Source organism: Phalacrocorax carbo, chromosome 3, assembly GCF_963921805.1.
Source record: "Phalacrocorax carbo chromosome 3, bPhaCar2.1, whole genome shotgun sequence".
In the NCBI taxonomy this organism is placed as follows: Eukaryota; Metazoa; Chordata; class Aves; order Suliformes; family Phalacrocoracidae; genus Phalacrocorax; species Phalacrocorax carbo.
Genome location: NC_087515.1, coordinates 24,090,302 through 24,109,500, shown reverse-complemented (window position 1 = coordinate 24,109,500; position 19,199 = coordinate 24,090,302). Strand labels below are relative to the sequence as shown.

At 35.3% G+C, this 19,199-nt stretch overlaps 1 protein-coding gene across 4 annotated transcripts in view; it reads right to left on the bottom strand.

The window, feature by feature from the left end:
* Window positions 1-19,199, bottom strand: part of SYT14 (synaptotagmin 14) — a 93,783-nt gene that overhangs the window by 40,348 nt on the left and 34,236 nt on the right. For 3 of the 4 annotated variants that reach the window (XM_064446163.1, XM_064446158.1, XM_064446157.1), the window contains one exon: window positions 18,381-18,599. The exons of the other annotated variant lie outside the window; for it this stretch is intronic. In XM_064446163.1, the coding sequence (XP_064302233.1) occupies window positions 18,381-18,599 (219 nt within the window). The remainder of the gene's footprint in view (window positions 1-18,380; window positions 18,600-19,199) is intronic. 4 annotated transcript variants of the gene reach the window in all.

Sequence of the window (19,199 nt, the reverse complement as noted above, 5' to 3'; positions counted from 1 at the left end):
GTGAATAGTAGTATTACTGTAATAGTAGAAGTTAACATGCTTGGCATTTTACAGATGGAGAACTAAAGTATAGGTTTAAACAGGAGGTAATAAAGACTACTGTGAATCTAGCTCAGAAGTGCTCATAATCACAGAAAGCTTCCAATGAAGTGTGGAACTGAAACCAAGTCTTTTAAGACTAGTACCCCAGCCATTTCCTCCAGCCTTGTAAATTATTATTAATCTAAAAGTCACCTGAATTATGTACCACCACCAACGGGGAAACCTCCAAGCCACTAGCTTCTTAAGACATCTATCCCCACAGAATTTTCCATTATCATCAGCTCTGAAATGGAAGAGAAGGAAGAGAAAACAAAAAAAATACAATATTAGGGTGGGGAAAAAAAAAGTAAAAGGAAGAAGGAAAAAAAAGGCAAAAGGAGAAAGTAGGTGCAACAATTCAGAAAAAAAGTGATAGGTTTTTGGTAAATGAAGGAAAGAAATTAAGGGAGAGAAGTTTAGAAGATCTGTAGAAAAAATGAGAAAAAGAGCAGAAGAATAAAGAACAGACATGACGCAAACAGGAATGAAAAATTACAAACGGCTAAAATAAAGCAAAAATGACAAAGGAAGAAAGGTGAAGGAGTAGGGAAAATAAAACAACACATGACATGCGAAAAAGTGGTTCAGATCTGAGAAAAAAGCAATGTCAACAGAGCAAAGAGATAAAAGAGAAATCAGCGATGTCTGATGAGTGGGAATATCTATATTTGTAGGTGAAAATCTGCACAACCTAGAGACTACAGCTAGTTACATTCCAGAAGAAAGGCGTTTCCCACCAGAACAGGCATTTATTTTTGTATTTATATTTTAGATTTATTATTGTTCTTCCTTTTGAGTGGGGAAGACAGTGCTAATTATGTATTCAGATCCAGAGATTCCAAAGGACCTCGATTTCTCTTATCTATTCAGGCATTTTTATCCCTTCTTTCCTTGACACACTGGCTCACTGACTTGCCTTAAAGCGGACTGCATTTCTTAAAGTATATTACAGTATTCCTGTAAAAAGGAATGTAGAAAATTAAGTGTTTTCTGCTTTTGAAACAGCCCTCGTAACTTTACTAGAAGCCAGCTAGAACCCAGAAAAATCAAGGATGACCTCAGTTTACAGGAGTACCTAATAGGTCAAAAATAGAAGAAAATTGTCTGTAACTCCTCTAGGAAATCCTCTAAAACCTTTTAGATCCTCATGCCTTTAGAAGGTATGCTTAGGAATAATGGTACTAGTACCAGTTTTGGGGCCAACTGTCCAGAAAAAGAAAGGCAAAACAGACACTCTGAAATCACAGGAAATGGATATACTTCAAAACCAAGCCATCTTTCCTTCACACAACCAGTAGAAGGGCTGTGAGTTCAGAGAAAAGGCCCAGAGGAAGCAGCAGGGAGCATATTAGTCTCTTTCACTCACTCCAGCAAGGCCTCAGACAAGTTCCTCTGGGCACAGAGAAACACAATTACTCAAAACTAAATTTCTTGCACTTTGTGGTGCTTCTGAGACCTTCCACTGTCACAGATGATCTGCTTTACTAGGCTTCTATGTAGTATACGATGTAGCTGTTGCTATGTTTCCCCAGTTGTCATATAACTCACAAAACTGGTAATTTTCTGCTTTTTGACAGGGCTAGATGAGTATGAGTCCAGTTGCTGAAGATATTTTCATTCAACCATAGCACCAGTCATAAGAGCTATAGAGAACTTTTGAGGATCAGAGAACAATGGCCAAGCTACATATTGCATACAGAGGGCTCATGAGGTCTACAGAATACTACAGAATTCAGCCCTCAAACAGTAGGAGAGGAACTGTTCTTCCCTGTCATCCTCCCAACGAAACAATAGCGCTGAACAGTAAAGGGTCAGAGTGCAGAATATCATTCTCAACCCATTTAACTTCCCAAAACACTAACTGGTAAATTGTGTTTTCATGAACATGGTGATATACCTACCATATTAAACTTATTAGCCTTTGTAAGAGAATGAAAACATGCATATCCATCAAAATTTGTTTCTCATAGACCTCTCTTTACTAACAAAAATTTATATACCTAATTTGACATTGCTGTTTGATGCTGCTTGTTGAATAAGAGACTTAAAGGTGCTGCACAGCAGTTAATTAGTAATCAAAGTCTGACAGCCACAGCTGCAAAGTGTTTGTATGATAATTTCAAAGTTGAAAATTATTTATTTCACTCTACATGAAATTAGTGTACACTCATTAGAAAGTCAGTGATTATCTTGGAAAGTACCACTGGAACATTTCAGTAGCTTTGCTACAACAACAGAGAATTTACAACATATGTCTCCAGACCTATTACCATCCCACCCTTTCTCATAATTTGGTGTCAGCAAAGATTTTTAGATCTTAATGTTACAATTGAAAACATAAACGTCATTCTGCTGAGTAACATGGTTCATAACAAGAACACTGATCTTTTCAAATCTCAGCATTAAGAGTTTAAAATATTTTATTAATAAACTACTTTATTAAGCTATATATAAACCCCATATATAACTGATATACATGCATGTTGCAACAAAGGAAATTCTAATTAAATATAAGGAAAAAAAAACTTTGAAATCTGAATGGCTATAGACTGTAAGAGGTTACCCAGAGAGGCTGTATAACCAACAGCCTTGAAGGTGTTAAAAGCTCTCCTGGATAGGGCCCCGAGAAACCTGGTCTAACTTTGAAGTTAGCGCTCTCTCAGTCAGGATATCAGACTAGATGACCTCCACAGGTCCTTTTCAACCTATTATTCATGGATTCTACAATATATATTGAAAAACTCAATTCTATACTATAATAATGAAGGATGGGGATCATCACAAATACAGGTATCTCAAATATCTATAAAGCTACTTCTGTAATACAGCAGTTTAACAATTCATAGGCAAGTTTAGCTCCTCTGCGTATGCTAGTTACATTGCTGCATCCTGCATTGAACACATATACCCACCAGCATAGTACTTTCATTGTTAAAAAACAAGCCCCCCTAAAAAAAAGAACCCCAAAGAACCCCAAAACCACCAGTACCACCACAAAAAACCCAACCCCCAAACCCAACCCCGAAGAAACAAATATTACAAGAGGCAAAAGAGATTCAGAGTACTTTGTTAACCGGTGATGATGTTCTGCAGTATACCTTGCAGCTGGCTAGTTTTAGACAATGTGGTATCACTGAAATTTTTACTTTGATAAAATGAGCATGCCAAGATACAGACTTTTAAGTTAAGAACATCATAACAAGAGCTTACACACACACAGATGCACACACACATATATACACACACCACACCCCCATGGCCACATATCAGTAACAGGAACTATTTAAGGTTTCTGAAATAGTAAATATAATTAAGATTACACTGAGGAAGTGATATCCATTACAAAATGCTGATGTTAGACAGCAAATATTGATCTTTATCATTTATCAAGTGAAAAAGCCTTAATTTGCTTGTTATTCAAACTTTAACAATAAATACGATAGCTTAGATGGCAGAAAAAAAAGGATCAAAAAACCCCACCAAAAACCCCAGCATTTGCTATCACTTTGCATTAACATTTTGACCAGTCAACAATTCAGCAGTGATGAAATGTGCAGTTTGAATCAAAGTAAGACAAGGCTATTTAAATAACTCAAAATAAGAAATGGGTATTGAAACATTAGAATTTTGATAAGCGATCACAGCTGCACTAGAATTAGTTTCTATAGCAACAGAGGAAATAATGTGGAGAATTGCACTGCAATACAAGATGGATTCCTTACAAACACTGCTGTTCAAATAGAAAACTTTAAAATTATTCACTGTATTCAAATATTTCTATTAAAATGGTTATTCAAATACCCTATACCTTGTACTTCACACATTGTTCTATTTTCATTCTCCAAGATTCAATTCTAGTACATCCATTCAAGTTTCGTATTACATTTTCACACTCTCCCCCATTGCTTACCTTCCTATTTTAAAATTAATTAAAGCAACTTATTCTGAAAAATACTGTATCTTCAATCTGAAACTAATCTGCATTTTCAATCTTTTTAAAAAATTATTATTGCAACACAGAAGTACACATTACATTTATTTTTCCAGCAGTGCACTTGTAAAATGTAAGAGAATTCTTTGCACATGCTATTCATAAGAAGCTGCATCACAGCCATGAGAATTAACATCGCTATGGAACTTCTGAAACTTGTAGTCGTATGAGACTTGCACTAGCTTTTATCAGTGTGTTCTCTCATGTCCTAAGCATGATTAAGAAACCATAGCATATCTATTAGTATTCATCGACCGAGTACCCGTAAGATGGCAAGATAAAAGCCTTTCAGTTGAGCACATCTTTAGATTTCAAATGTTGCTCATTTCTAACACTAAGAATTATTGTTTCATTGCATCATCCCTGATTCTAGCTATTTTTGGCAACTAATTAGAAGCATATGCCTGAACCTTTTATGTATTTTGCCCTTATAATGAGACCTATTACTCTGGCTTCTTCTATCCTTTTGAGTTCCAAAGTATCTTTCGAGTTACCATGGATACAAGTGAGATGCCTTCTCCCACAACTGCTTTGTGTGCCTTATCAAACACCAGAAAACTGACACAGTAGGAATCTGAGCCATCTATACAGGATGAATATCTAGCCCCTTGGAAGTGTTCCTCTACCCCTCCGATCCCCTCAGAAAACTGAGGTACACCATATACTAACATTTGTCACGAAATAAACAAGCAGATTCTTTCCCATCTGAAATCTAGTACTTTTACTCAAGGAAAACAAAACGAAAAAAGGGGCAGACATAAAACAATTTAACCTGATCAACACTGAAACAGTGTTAAAATTCTGAGTTTGCCATTTATTATGAGTTGACAGAGTGTAAGTGTTTCTATATCAATACACCCACTGAAGATGTAAAACACAGCAAATTTCAAGCAAGCATTTCAGAAAGGAGTTGCAGAAACATTGTATGCAACTCCGAGATTACGCATAAACTATAGTAAATAAAACTCCCTTAAACAGAAATTGTTAGGCCTCTTTATAGCAATTTATTATGGGCATTTTCAAATGCAATCTGCATTCCGACAAGCCGGAAATAATTTATACTAATCAGCGAAGAAGGCAGCAGTTAGTAAACTGATTTTCCCATTATGTTTCTGACCTCTTCTTAAGAACAAAAGACTCTCTCCTACTCAGACAGCAAAATTTACACTGGATTCAGAAACCAAGTGGTGATACTAACATAACCTGAATAAATGTATCAGAGGTAAAGGGGAATAACCAGAAGGAAAAATAAATTATTGTACTATGAACTCAATATAGACTCATTTCAGAACCGACTCCCAACTTGCAGTGCACTATATCATTGGAAAGACATCAGCTACAAATAAATGAGTGCCACAAAGGCAACTAAGAGCTAGGGAGCCAGAGAAGAATGGGTAGGCATGTGCTGCTCTTGCCCCTTTTCGTCAGTTATCTAAACTTCTAAGTATTACAGCAAAACACTCGGCAAAAAACTTAACCCGACTTGTTCATATCCACAAGCTCAGCCTTGCTTTAAAATAGATTCTGAAGAGTAATATCTGAGCCAGAGGCACTGAAGCATAAAACCCAGACTCTTACCCTTGTTCGTATTAACATTATGAAATAACTGTATCATTTTGATAAGTTTTCCACAAGCACATATGAACTGAAAGAGGTGTTAAATATTTTCATTTTTCTAGCAGTGTCATTGTAGGTTAGACTTACATTTGCATGGACTTCCTAAGAAGTATTTCTTTTAACTTCTAAATTTAACTTTGAACTGTCCCAGGTTATGATACTTTCTTTTGGGGACAAAAAAACATTCACATAATATTTTTACTGTGAACGTACAACTAGAATTAAATCTCACTCCCGCCCCCCCCACCCCCCGCCGTAAATTTCTTTTAAAATTAACTGAAAGGTAGAGAACAATGAAAAGGAACTCAAAATTGACTGCTACATTGTGGTATTTATGGTAAGTCATCTGTATTATCAAAATATTACTAGCTCTGTAGTTTAATGTTGGAACCACTCACAAAAAAAAAAAAGATCATCTGGAACAGTGCAGCTATTTACACAATGGCTCTGTACTCCTGCCATTACTTTCACCTTTATACAACTATCATTTCTCCTCTGCATAATATTCTCCTGGATTACCTGCACTGTGCACAAAAGCACAAAAAAGATCCCCCATTCCTCTCTGAGAAGAACTAAAGTGCAAACTACTATTTTTAAATAAATAATTACCATTGTTAGCACCCTTCATAAAAAGGGTTCTTAAGTTCCTCCTTAGCAGAATCTCAAAGTAGTCTGGAAATTGCCATTGTTGTCCCCTACACCTCTGAGGCCAATAGATTGCCTTTAACACTAATGACGACTACTGTTTTTATTGCCAAATATTTTTTTCTTTTAAAGCCCCTTCTTGTTAATAGGAAGGAAATGGCACCAGGAAAAGCACATGATTCAGAGCAGTGGTTCTCATTGCCAGTGAAAGGAGTTTTGCTCTGAAACCAGTAAACGACAACAGCCATTATCAAAACAGGATGATGAGGTTTCTCTGAAGGACAGCAGTTAATTAGCCAGTTAACAGATGAATTATTCCTCAGCGACAAAAGAAAATTACCATCAACTCAAAATTTTACCATGTATATTCAAGATTTATCTACTGGCCAAATTTTGTGTGGGCGTACAATTCATGATCCAAGATTTGACAGGAAACTAAAAAAAGATATCAGAGCAGTACAATCAACGTCATCTTCAAGAAGAGCTTTTAAGTCATATATTAACTTGCAAATTTGCATGTGGTTATTTCCATACCAAGGTGTACGCAAATGAACACACTAAAGTCTGGGGAAAATACATCATTATTCTCTGTCATTATTCTCATAATCTAAAAAATAGTTCCATTCTGGCATTATGTACAGGATTTAACATAGCCAAATATGAAGCACTCCACACAAAACAGTTTTGAGAAGGTAGTTACAAATTAATGCAAAATTCCACTAGTTTTCTGGTTTGTATCCATCAGATCTTGAAAATAAGTGCAATTGATTTTTTTTATTTTCACTCAAATTGTCACAAGTGCTACATATGCAACAGAAACACTTCGACATATATCTTAATAAAATGTAGCATAGATGGCATTGTACTTTTAATTTCAGCATTGTCTTTTTTCTATTAAAATTCACAGAAACTTGGACAACATTTTAAAAAGATACTAACTGTTTTAAACCTTAACACCACAGTGGTTTTAGTGCTGAGGATTTAAAAACAAAATTTCAGAAGCCATTACACATACTACCAAACTAAAGCCTGCTACAATACAGGGATAACCAAACAGATCAGACATACTAAAACAGGAATTATGAGATACTGGAAGCCACAGAAAGTCTGAGCAAAATCAAGCAGCAGTCTAAACAGGACTCCTTGAAGCTATGAAGAAATCAGTCTAATCACTAGTGTTAATCTTGACCAATTTAAACAAGAACAGGCGCTGCTCCTCTTTTTTGCCAGAAGATGCAGAGTTGGCCCTGACCTTTCAGTTACGAGTGTGCTTCCTGGTAGAGATGCCAACTCTTTGCAGTAAACAACAGCAATCGTGTCACCTGTTCCAGTCATACACATAAGCTGCATTTGTTTGGGCTGAGCATTTTCAAAGAACAGAGAATCACACCTGAAGTCAGCCTCTTGAAGAGATGAACCTTTTGTAGTTTCATTCTCCAAGATTTGGATTTTTCAGATACACATGCTCTTATCAGCTCTATTTTTAACCTGCCGCTCATATAGGATACTTAAAATTCTGAACATGTTTACATTATCCATCCAGCAGGCTAATGGAACTGCATACCAGACAGTCATGCATAATTCAAATCAATATCCTCAGGCTTGCAACTCCAAGTCAAAGCTGCCTTTAAATAAGCTGGGTGTGACTTTAACATGAATAAAATGTATCTAATTTTTAACCTTTATCTGACAAATTGATATATTTGCAAAGGGATGACATAGATCACCTTTAAAATTAAAACTAATAGAAAGCCACAATAACTGAAAAATCTTTTCAAAAATACTTTTAAGGACAAATTTAGAATGGTTCAGCAACACTGAGTGCAAAGGTTTCAAATACAGAGCTGGGTAATTTCTGGTTTTTGTTTGTTTTTTAAGCAAAATGTACAAATATATACATAAAACCACATGCTGGCAGAATATTATGTAGTGCGGAAGGCAAATGTAGCAGGATTTCCTATTTACAAATTTAAAGATCAAGCTTTAATTGAATTGGGCATAGGTGACTCCACACAGAAAAACCTTATTCCCAGTTAACCATGTCTGCTAGCTTCTCTCTAAGGGACAGAATCAAAATTTCCATAATAAAATAATTTTCCCTTTGAGTTTTCCTACGTGCTTTTCATAAGGCCATAATTCCATCACAGCAGATAACCTTCAGCCACACTGAAATGACCAGAAGCATTGCGATTACACTAGCTAAGGATCTATTTCCAGTTTATTTGTAAATACAGTGGAGGAAAAGTAATTGGAAACAAACACCCTACCCCCCACCCCAAGCCCTACTCTAAACTGAAAGAACACAAAACAACCAACCAACCAAAAGGACTTCAAGTTGTAAAATATAACATGCCATGCTTTCTTGTTCCCCCAAGGCTAATATTCCAATAATTCCTAAAAGTTAGGGTAACTTTATAACACAAGTGTTGTATGGTAGCACATAAGAGCTTATTTCAACAAGAAAAAAAAAAGAAGGCAGATCTTTGCCTCCACAGAAGCCAGACACAATTTCATGTTGTTTACTCAGATATGACACAGCCTTAATAAATAATATATACAATTAAAGTAGCTATGAAAAGAGTCATCATAACTATAAAATACATGTTATTAGATAAAAATGGTAACAGTCTTCATCTTGTACAAAGACAAAATAGTCATTGAATAATTCCAGGAGAATACTTATGATATAGCATGTCTATGAAATTGATATATATGCATAAGGAAAATAATCTATACTGACTATATAACAAAACAAAGTTCAGTTACAAAAATAACCCATTGTTCATCTTTTACCAAAGAGACTGTTGAAACTTAATGTGGTCAGATTATAAAAAACAGTCCTAATGCCAACTGGTCTCTAACCTAGGGGAAAAAAGCACAACTGGGAAGCAAACATTAGCCTCAGACTAGAGTTAAAGATATTTTCATTTTACCCTTTAAAGCTAAGAATGATCCATTTATCCACAGGTGCTACGAATAGAGAACTGATAAACTGTTCTTTTGTAATATTCTTATGTAAAGCTGTAATGATGTTTTTAGTTCTCATATTTATGTAACAAGTACTGCTCCATTCTGCTGATCAAGCAGCATGACTATTCTCAGCACGTAAGTGGAGTGCTGGGTGTATGCAGGGTAAAATTCCTTTTTCCAACGCACCTAATAAATGCCAACACAGAGATTTCCAGTCTACTGTTCAATCCTGTTTCTTACTCACTCGTTCCATGATAGAGCCACAGGGTGTCTCTGCAATTAGGGTTACAATTAGTGAAAACTGTACCTTCTTTTGTCTGTTCTGTGGGAGTCTTTCAGAACACGACATGTCTCATGGTATACCAAGATCAAAGAAACTGGTCCTCTATATCACTAGACGTTACCATAATACCAAGAAAAAAAGAAGGTATGTATCCAAAAGCTTTTAGATCATGTTAGTAAAAGAAACATCCAGTTTTCAATGTGAACTTTCAGAATCAGCAAAAGCACTAGGTTCACCAAGGAAGTGATCTTTTTTGCTGATACAGTACTACCCCTTGTGTTTATATCACAAATCAGTTCTACATTCTATTAATGTGGAACATCTATATCAAATAAAAATGCCACAAGGAACTATTTCAGCCACAAATATATTGATGAACTTTTCCCAGTTAATGACAGATCTTGATCCTTTCATAAAACCCAGGTTCAAATATAGGAGAGACTTATTAAAATAATAAGTTTACAATAAAATGGAAACTTTCCTGTAATAATTAATGTATGATTTACATCACTTCAGAGACATCACATTGCTAAGGGTGACTTTCTTCAAAGCCTTCACATCAATGCAAAGGGTATTTCTTCAAAGACTTCAAAATGCTGGCAGGAGGAGCTTAATTTGTGAGATTGCTTTGCTCACTTGCGCACATCAGGAAAAAAGCCCTTTCCCATTGGAGGACAGTCCTTCCTCCTCTTTGGACTTGGTCTAGCTGGAAAAGGAATTTTCCTGTTGAAGATCGTATCATCACTGACTGAGTTTTGTTACTAGTTTTCTTCTCTTGGCAGTAGATGATATGGATGCGTTAACATAATCTTTTTCCAGCATTTCTGCTGCTAATCACAGGGTAAATCCATGATTTCAGATTTATTCAAATTTATTCTATCAAGCACTTTCACGTTTCCTTTGGTTGACAAGATACTTATTGTGCACAACTTTGGTATCATCTATCTGGCTTTTCAACTTAAAAGTTCTCCGTGTTACTCCATTCTCTTTTGAACAATGTTTAAACCCAGACACAGATCATCTTTGCATTTAAATCCCATGTTTATGTCTTACCACCTCCATAATAGTCCTCAAGAAAATTACAAGAATATTGAATTAAACATATACTTTCTACCCCTATCTGTGAATTCTGCCCACCCCAGGTCTCCAGAGTTTGTAAACACTATGCTTGTCTGCCATTCACGCAGGTAAAGAACCATAACCACAACATGATCGTAGCCTAATACCTGATTTACTTACATGAAGAGTTCCTCGCTATCAGGAACTTATTGGAAAGACAAAGGGTAACACTTTCTTGGGGAGTAAAGAGACCTGAATTCCGTAAAACTGAATAAAAGAGAGTGAAAGTTAATCTTCAAATCACTGTAGCCTCTGCAATGCTCAGTTGACTGTATTTCTGGGAAACAGCATAATTTCAAATACTTAACAGAACTGACTGTCTTAAACTACTTTGAAACCCTTGGGGGGGATGGGGGAAACCAAAACAGACAAACCACAGCATCAGAGAAATTAAGTAGAAAGCAACGCAAATCAAGTTAGCGCTAGACAGTATTCTGCAGATCCTTGAATTACAAAAGTATCTTTTCTACTACACAAACTATCCCTAAAACATTCCCTTGATATAGCTATAGATTAAACTGCCACGCTCCCCAGAGGCTTCAAAACCACTCTTTCTCCAATTTTTAAGGGCTTGCAGCCAATGAACGCTCGCTCCAATTCACCAAAAAATAGGAGGCAGACACATATCATGAGGGATCAGAACTTTGTACCATCAGTATTGCATCATTGCACTTTCTCCTGTACTACATGAAGATGTTAAATTACTCTTAAAAATTGTCAAGGCTAGCTGCCCATATAATAGAAAACAAGCATAAGGAAGCTGGATCAACTAAGGAAATACTATGAAGGAAAACAAAAAACCCTTTTTCTCTCCCCAAAACCTCTGAAAAGTGCATCAAGAATTATATCAATTGATAATGCACAAGTACTACCAACTCAGGTACACGAGTATTAACATTTGGGGTATCTCATAGCTATAACATGACTCAGCCTTCAAAACACACTCAGAAGCATTTGGGAAATACTGCTCTGATGATTACTTAAGACTGTCTTAAGTGTCTTTACTGAAGTCCCTTTTAAAGCATCTTGATTAATGTATTATTTGAAGCCCTAGGTCTATCCAAAGCTGCAGGCCAAAAGGAATATTTTCTTCCAATAGGTATTACACCAGAGAAATCTTGCAGGTAATCTGACAAAGACACATCAGAGAAAAATGGGTAGCCACTTTCTTCCTAAATACTCTTTCTATTGTAATTCTAATTAATTTCTTTAATGCACATTAGAGGAAAAAGAAGTAACTACATAAGTTATGATCTAGTATTCAACAGATTTCAGTCTTCCAGCCTGAATACTAGTTCATAGTTCTTACTCCGCATAAGCCATCTTCTTTGTCTGTAATTCTTAGCATCTGAAACGTACAGATAGATAAACCAATTTTGAGAGAACTTTGTGGCCTTATTTTGCTGAACATGATAAAACCATACTGAGGCGCTCAGTCCATAATTTTGAAGCAGTAAGTCTCCATTAACACTTGGCTTGAAAATAGATCTGCTTATATCTAAGGAATAATGATAGAAAATAAACTGGAAAATGTATGATTATCATGAGATTCACTGAGGGATCCACTCTTCCTCTCTCAGCCTGTCCAGTGGCTTTCACTTTAGCTTGGCAAGTCTGAAGAAGTGCGATCCTGCTTTACAGAACGTATTTAGTGAAGGAAATTTCCCCAGGTTGCTTTAACAAACCGGGTAGATAAGCACCTCAAAACTGGTATACAGGTTAATGAAAGAGCTTTGGTGTTTATGTTGGGAAGATACTGAAAGAAGATCTCTCTATATACCTCAAGTAGTTCAGTGAAGAGACTTTTCCGAAGACATGAAAACTAACAAGAGAGAAAGAAAAGGCAAAAAACTGCATAAAGAATCAGATCCAAGAGATTCCAGAAGAACAGTCGCCTTCACGTGCAAAGATTGACACTGAGGAGCAAGGCAAACATATGTCCAACAGACACATCAACATAAAGTGCCGAAAGCCTAGAGAAGAATAAAAGTGGAGAAGATAAACTACAAAAATAACATCATACTCTACCTTCACAATATGGAAAAGATGGATAAAATCCAGTAGCATATGCCTGCTAGAGCAGCAGATTCTCATTTAAGAGAACTTATGTTTTCTCACTGCAGTCTTTTAGTGCTTCCATATGTTTCCAAAAAAACCTCATGAAACGTAAGGCACAATCTGAGGCCAATCTCAGAACAGCCTCTGAACAAACATGTCTTCAGCCATGGAGCTTTATCAATTGAGAAGTTAGAAAAAGACTTTAAAATAGGCTGGAGATGAAACCTATGGTTATATTGAGCTGGTAAACTATAGCTAAATAAAACACATCTGAGTATGCAAAGTAAGCAAGTGAGCTTACTACTTTTTCCATCATAATGCCACTCACTTTGCCTCAGAATTGTGATCAATTCCCCTCTTGCTTGGTAACCTGGAATTTTGCACAGCTGTTAAAGGGGTGACTTGGGCAAGACATGATTTAAGAACATCACAAATTAACTATAAAAACACCAGAATGTTTTCTTCTACCTTTCTCATCTTAAAGGATTCAGAGAATCTTGATTTCAAAAGAAAAGAAGGATGTACAGCTTTGGGCATCTGCCTGCAAAACTCTAATTTCAATATATTTACCCTAACATTTGTAAGTTTAAAAACTTCAATTTTTAGGAATTTAAGGGACTGCTTCCTTAAAGAAGGTATCTTTATAAGCTTCATAGGCAAGTACAATATAACAAAGACAAAACAACTTCCCTGTATAATGCCTGAGTTTTTAATGTTCAGGAAGTAGCCACTACTGGAGACAAAAAGGTTAGTTTAATATCATATTGTAGTTTCTTTTTTAAATTGAAGGTAATAAGAAACCACAGTCACTTTATGATCACGACCAATACAGGTACAGAAAAGTAACTCCAATTCCCAAAGTACAACGAATAATGCCAACGTGAAATTTAAAGTTTGTACACGTTCTTTAGATCACTATTTCAACTCATAATCTCATTAGCAGAAATGTCTTATGATGTTATTTTTGCCTTTGTGGGTTTTTTCCCCCCCTTATTTTTGTTCTTTATTTTCTGAAACAGATGTGTAATATCACAGCCTGTATTAATCCTTCCTTCCAAAAATATTACAAGTATTGGAGCACATAAAGGCAATACAACATATTCAACAGGATAGTAAGAGCATTTGAAATGGTAGGGAATAATACAAAAAGTCAGATGCACATTATAAAAAAAAGGAAGTTATATCATAGTATGTTTCAGGAAAAAGGAAAAAAGGTCACTTCAGTAAGTATCCATACTTTACTAGATAACATGAGAAAGAACACAAGGAATATTACTGGCAAAAGTAAGATTTCAAACTTCAAACTGACCCTAGAACTCTGGGCCTAAGCACAGATACTGGGTTAAGTCCACACACAGATAGCAAGAAATCCTGTAGTTGTACAGGTTTCTCTTTTCTGTGATTAACAGTTTTGACTCATTTGTGCAAGAGCTGGAAATTTCAGGTGTAAACCTATCTTCTGTACCATTTACTTTGCCATTCTGTAACACTTTACTTTTGATTATGACATTTGTCATCATCTTGATTTTCTGATGAACTAGATTTTCCTTTAGAGATACTCTGGAATTAAGCCTGTCCGTGAGGAGCTCACTACAAAAGTTAAATATTTAAAATAGCTCAGTCTGTAGAAATAATTGCCTCTAAGCCCAATATTAAATTTATAATAAAACTCACCAAAATCTAAGTGCCTCAAATCTGCTATATAAATATATAAAGTAGATCAGACTCTGGTCATAAGCAGATTTGTGATCCAAAATTTAAAACCCTAAATTTCAAAGAATGAACTAAAGTACTAATAGAACATTCCATCATCAAAATCCACCAGCAAACCCCCCAAAATACATTGCTTTCTTCATTTAACTACTAAAAACATTATACAAAATCCCATGTCAGTTCTATATAAATATGCTGAAAAGAAGGATTAATATGGCCACCTAGAGGAGGAAAGAATGATGTGAAAACATGCCACACACATTTTCAGGCTTCAGAACAAAACATTCTTGGAGGCATGCAGCCAGAAAACAGATGTAATAAACTAATTATGTAACTGATAGTAAGTGAACCTTAAAATAGTATGACCTGAAATTTTGATTGTCTTAGTAATGCAAACCTATTACTATACATGTCTTTAGCAATGCAAGCAAAGCTTACAGGGTACAGTAATAACAGCAGGATTATATTTTTGTCTTGTGAAATTTTGCGTGTGCACAAATCTAAAAAGTGAAGATTAAAGCACAGAGTAAACAGTTATTAGTAAAACTGTTTATTGACTCCTGTGGAAACACACAGCACACTGTTGCAAGATATAACGTGTGATACAGATTAACTGCTGAAGAGAAAAATGACACAAAATTTTCTAAAAATGAAATATCATTTTCATTGCTCATATCACTCTATCTCTGATGGAATTTTTAATGATATCATCAGAGACTGGTTTACTAGCAATGAGCAGGGGGGAAACAGAGATGAGCAAATATGAATTCTCTCTTCTCATCACTTCACTGTAACACTATCAAGCCCTGCTCAACATACGGTTGAGTGGTGCCTTAAGCTAGAAGTACAGCTGAAATGTTTAAGTCTTGGAAGTAGAAAAGATGAAGTACATGAGGAAACAGAAGCACCAAAGTCAAATATATTGACAATTGTTTCTCATATTAAATCAAGTACACAGGAACACACTGCTTGCTCCCCCTCCACTACAAAGAATCAAGAAATGGTTCTATAATTTGTCTTTACACTTATAAAAATAATTCAACAGTCATAAAAACCAACTCTTGAATGAAAAAATTCAGGATTCCTATGGTATCAAGTCTTCTACAGATTTATTTTGCAAGTTTAAGGGACAGTAAAGCTTTGAATTTTTAAAAATTACACTGAAACATCTAGAATGTTGATACTGTCCACTTGAAGTCAGAGATTTTTAACCTCATCTGTTCAGTGAACTGTTCCCCTGAACACATATGAACTGTTCGGTAGCGACAGTCCAGTCTTACTTATTTTTGATTGCAGGCTTTCTGCACGGGATTTCCAACTTCTCTTTTCATCAGAGTTCTATGTTGGGCAGCTCTCCCTCCGTACTGATCATAACATAACGAGGCATACTCTGTCCTTCCCTCTATTCAAACTCTATCATTGTGCAAAGATTCTTTCTTTTTATGTTCTTCCTAAATAATCTCAAACATAAAAGTACTAACACTAATTATTCTAGTGTGCCACCTTCAGGTCACTGAAAAGTGAAAAATACTGGGTTGTTAATCTGTTGCCACGTCCAATACCACAAAACTCTCTTTAATACTATTGAACATGATGTTGTTGAGATTAATGGATTACAAAAATGAGACAAAATCATCACTCTAATTTGCAAGCATTTTGCAGACAACTGTAGAACAATTGCAGGCTATCAAATAAACAACACTGCTGATTCTCCACTCCTTGTAAAATGTGGGAAGAGAATTCTTTTACTGCTGCTTGTGAGAGCAAAATTGTGACAGTATTAAAGCTTTTTTGCAAGTAGAAGTATGTGGTTAAAAAGCTAGGTTTTTAAATTAGTAAGTTTTGATAGTTTCTGCTTTAAACTTTTTTCCCAAATCCTGAATATTCTTTCATTATAATAAATTCAATTTGCATAGTAATTTTAGAGTGAATCTGTGTGTGCATATATATAAATTCAGCCAGCTTCCTGAATGGAAAAAGCATTGAGAAGGGATAGCAGCTGGTGACAGTATCTTTAGCAATAGAAGAAAAAATTTAAAAAGTGGAGGATGAAACAATTGTAACTTTTCTGATGCAATACTTGTACTTGCCAACAGGGTTCTTTTGTCTTAGATTCTATTCATGATATAGATTTCCAGACTGCAGTTCTCATTCCCCAGAAGAGGATACAAGTCAGTGACTATAATTTTTTTATGATCTGAGAGAATGATAAAGACAACAATTATTTAAAAAATAAACACAAAAACCTGGATACAGGGTAGTACAACACCTTTGGAGATTAAATCTTATGGAACAAAAGTAAAAAGCTCAGATGAACTGAGAACTTTTCACTAGAAGATAACTCGGTAGGATAAAAAAACCTGAAATCTGAAATAGAATAATCCATGTTGGAAGGAACATGTGACATTTCTTTTTCTATGATTATTTCAACAAGCTCAGTAGTTTGAAAGGAGACAAATACATTATCCTTGGTATCTGAAAGTAGTCACCTTGTATAATTTGTATCTATTATTTGCTAATAAATATGATTGAGTTTTCCACCTCCTGTTAATATACATCACTGTTCTTACCCAACAGTAACATGAGCCATACAAAAAATTAGGATCTTGTCTTTCAAATTCCCCCCCAATGCTGTTGATAGATCTCAGCAGATTAAAAAAACACCCCCAAACAAAAAAAACCACCCCCAAACCGTGATACTTTCACTATCCCTCTTCCTCCTTGTCCTTCTCCATCATAGTGTCCAAGGATGGGTTCTTACCACCTGACCTCACCTCTGCACCTCCTCCCCTATTTGCTGGAACTCAGACTCCTAGCCTCCCTACAATTTAACAGCAAAGAAAGAACCAAAACTTCTGATCATCACAAAATAATCCTCTTACTCTACAGCTTACTTCAATTATGGCTTTCATATCCTTTGTGTCTTAACTTGGAATCATGAATGAACATGCACTACTTTCAAATTTCAGTGGCCAACAGACTTTAATATAATTGAAGTGCATCATATAGTAGAAAATTTAATGTTTTTCAAGCATTTCTGGACTGTATAGAACATTTAAGGGCAGACATCTTTTAATTACATGTATCTACTTTTTATTAGAAAACAGCAGTCTCTAAAAAAACCTTTGGATTTTAACATTAAGGGAGACCAACAAATACCTTACTGTAGCCCAGCATCTATATTAGAATCTGACTTCTACGTAACTTCAAACCAAAGCTCACTTTTCATGCTAGAAAAGGCTATAGACACAGTTCTCACATACAGCTACTTTCAAGCACAAAAAGCATATTGACAAAATATTGACAGCAGAATTCTCAGCCTCTATGTCAGGCTGAAATATATACCACAACAGAAAACATCCGTTGTTTACATCCAAACCTTAACTCCATGGAAAAATTATATTAATCTAATCTTTGTAATAATTTCTTTCTGTGACTTCAAGAGAAGAAAAGATACAGAACGTTCCAGTAATGCACACTGCAATGACCATATGCACCATAACCAATAACCAGTTCCATTTACTTTGCTGTTATGACAGCTTATCAACAGAGGAATAACAGGTCTTCTTTGTAATTATAATGCCACAGAATTCATCAAGAGTTGCCATGTTTCCTTCCTAAATCAAAACAGTTTAAATTCTCCCATAAATAAATTTACTAATGATAAAATTGTATGAAACTTTATAACAAGAGATTATATAATTTCCAGTATTTTTCCAGAAGAATCTGCACAAGTACGTGCCTTTTTTTTTTTTTTGAGCATGCACAAATATAAAAAGATATCTGGATATTTCTTGTAGACATTGACTATTTGCAAGTCAAGCTGTCCTCATCTAGGACTTACTTATCCAGAATGTCATTCTGAAATTTGGAATAAAAGGAATGCTTTTAAATCACTCTTACCTTCATCTATTGAGGCTTCACTACTGTATCCATCATATTCTGCAGACAGGGGACTATATTTTTGTCTGGTTTCCCAAATATAGTTTTTTTGTTGTCTGCCATCCACCACTGGCAGCCTGGAACTCTGGGTTCTAGACAAGGCCTCATGATATTTACCCAGTGCTTCATCTTCACTCTCAGATGATGAACCATGCTGGTCTTTACTCATATAAGAGTTGTCTGTTTGAATAAAATAAAGCAAATGGACTACAGCTCAAAACAGAATACAATAAAATAACCATAAGAGGTTATGACTGAAGATATTTAAGCTATTTCAATTTAAATTTCTGTATAAAAATATTGTCTTGTTGTAACTATAAATATTATGTTATTTTGTAATTGGTGAGAGCTATTTTTCTTTTTTAGAAAAACTGACAGATCATTAAGCCCCCCCCCCCAAAAAACATTCTAAAACTTATTCAACAGAAAATAGGTCCGTATGTAAGGCAGCACACACTGAAGTTCTTGAAATCCTTCATTAAGTAAGAAAATGTTCAAAATAATGTATTTACAGTAAACCCAACACTGCTGCAATATTATTTTTGGATATCTAACATATCAAAAAGGCAGCTCTTGATACTCCATACCCAGCTGATTTTTGCTGTGAGCACACAGTATAACGTAGATATGAAACTGATTTACAAAGAGAAGCCTACAACAAAATCGTCCTAGGATATTTATGTCAGTAGTACTTAAACTCACAATAACAAATGGGAAAATGCTAGTGAAAGATGTTTGCATGCACCATTTTATTTAACTTGCAATAAACAGCCCCTTGTT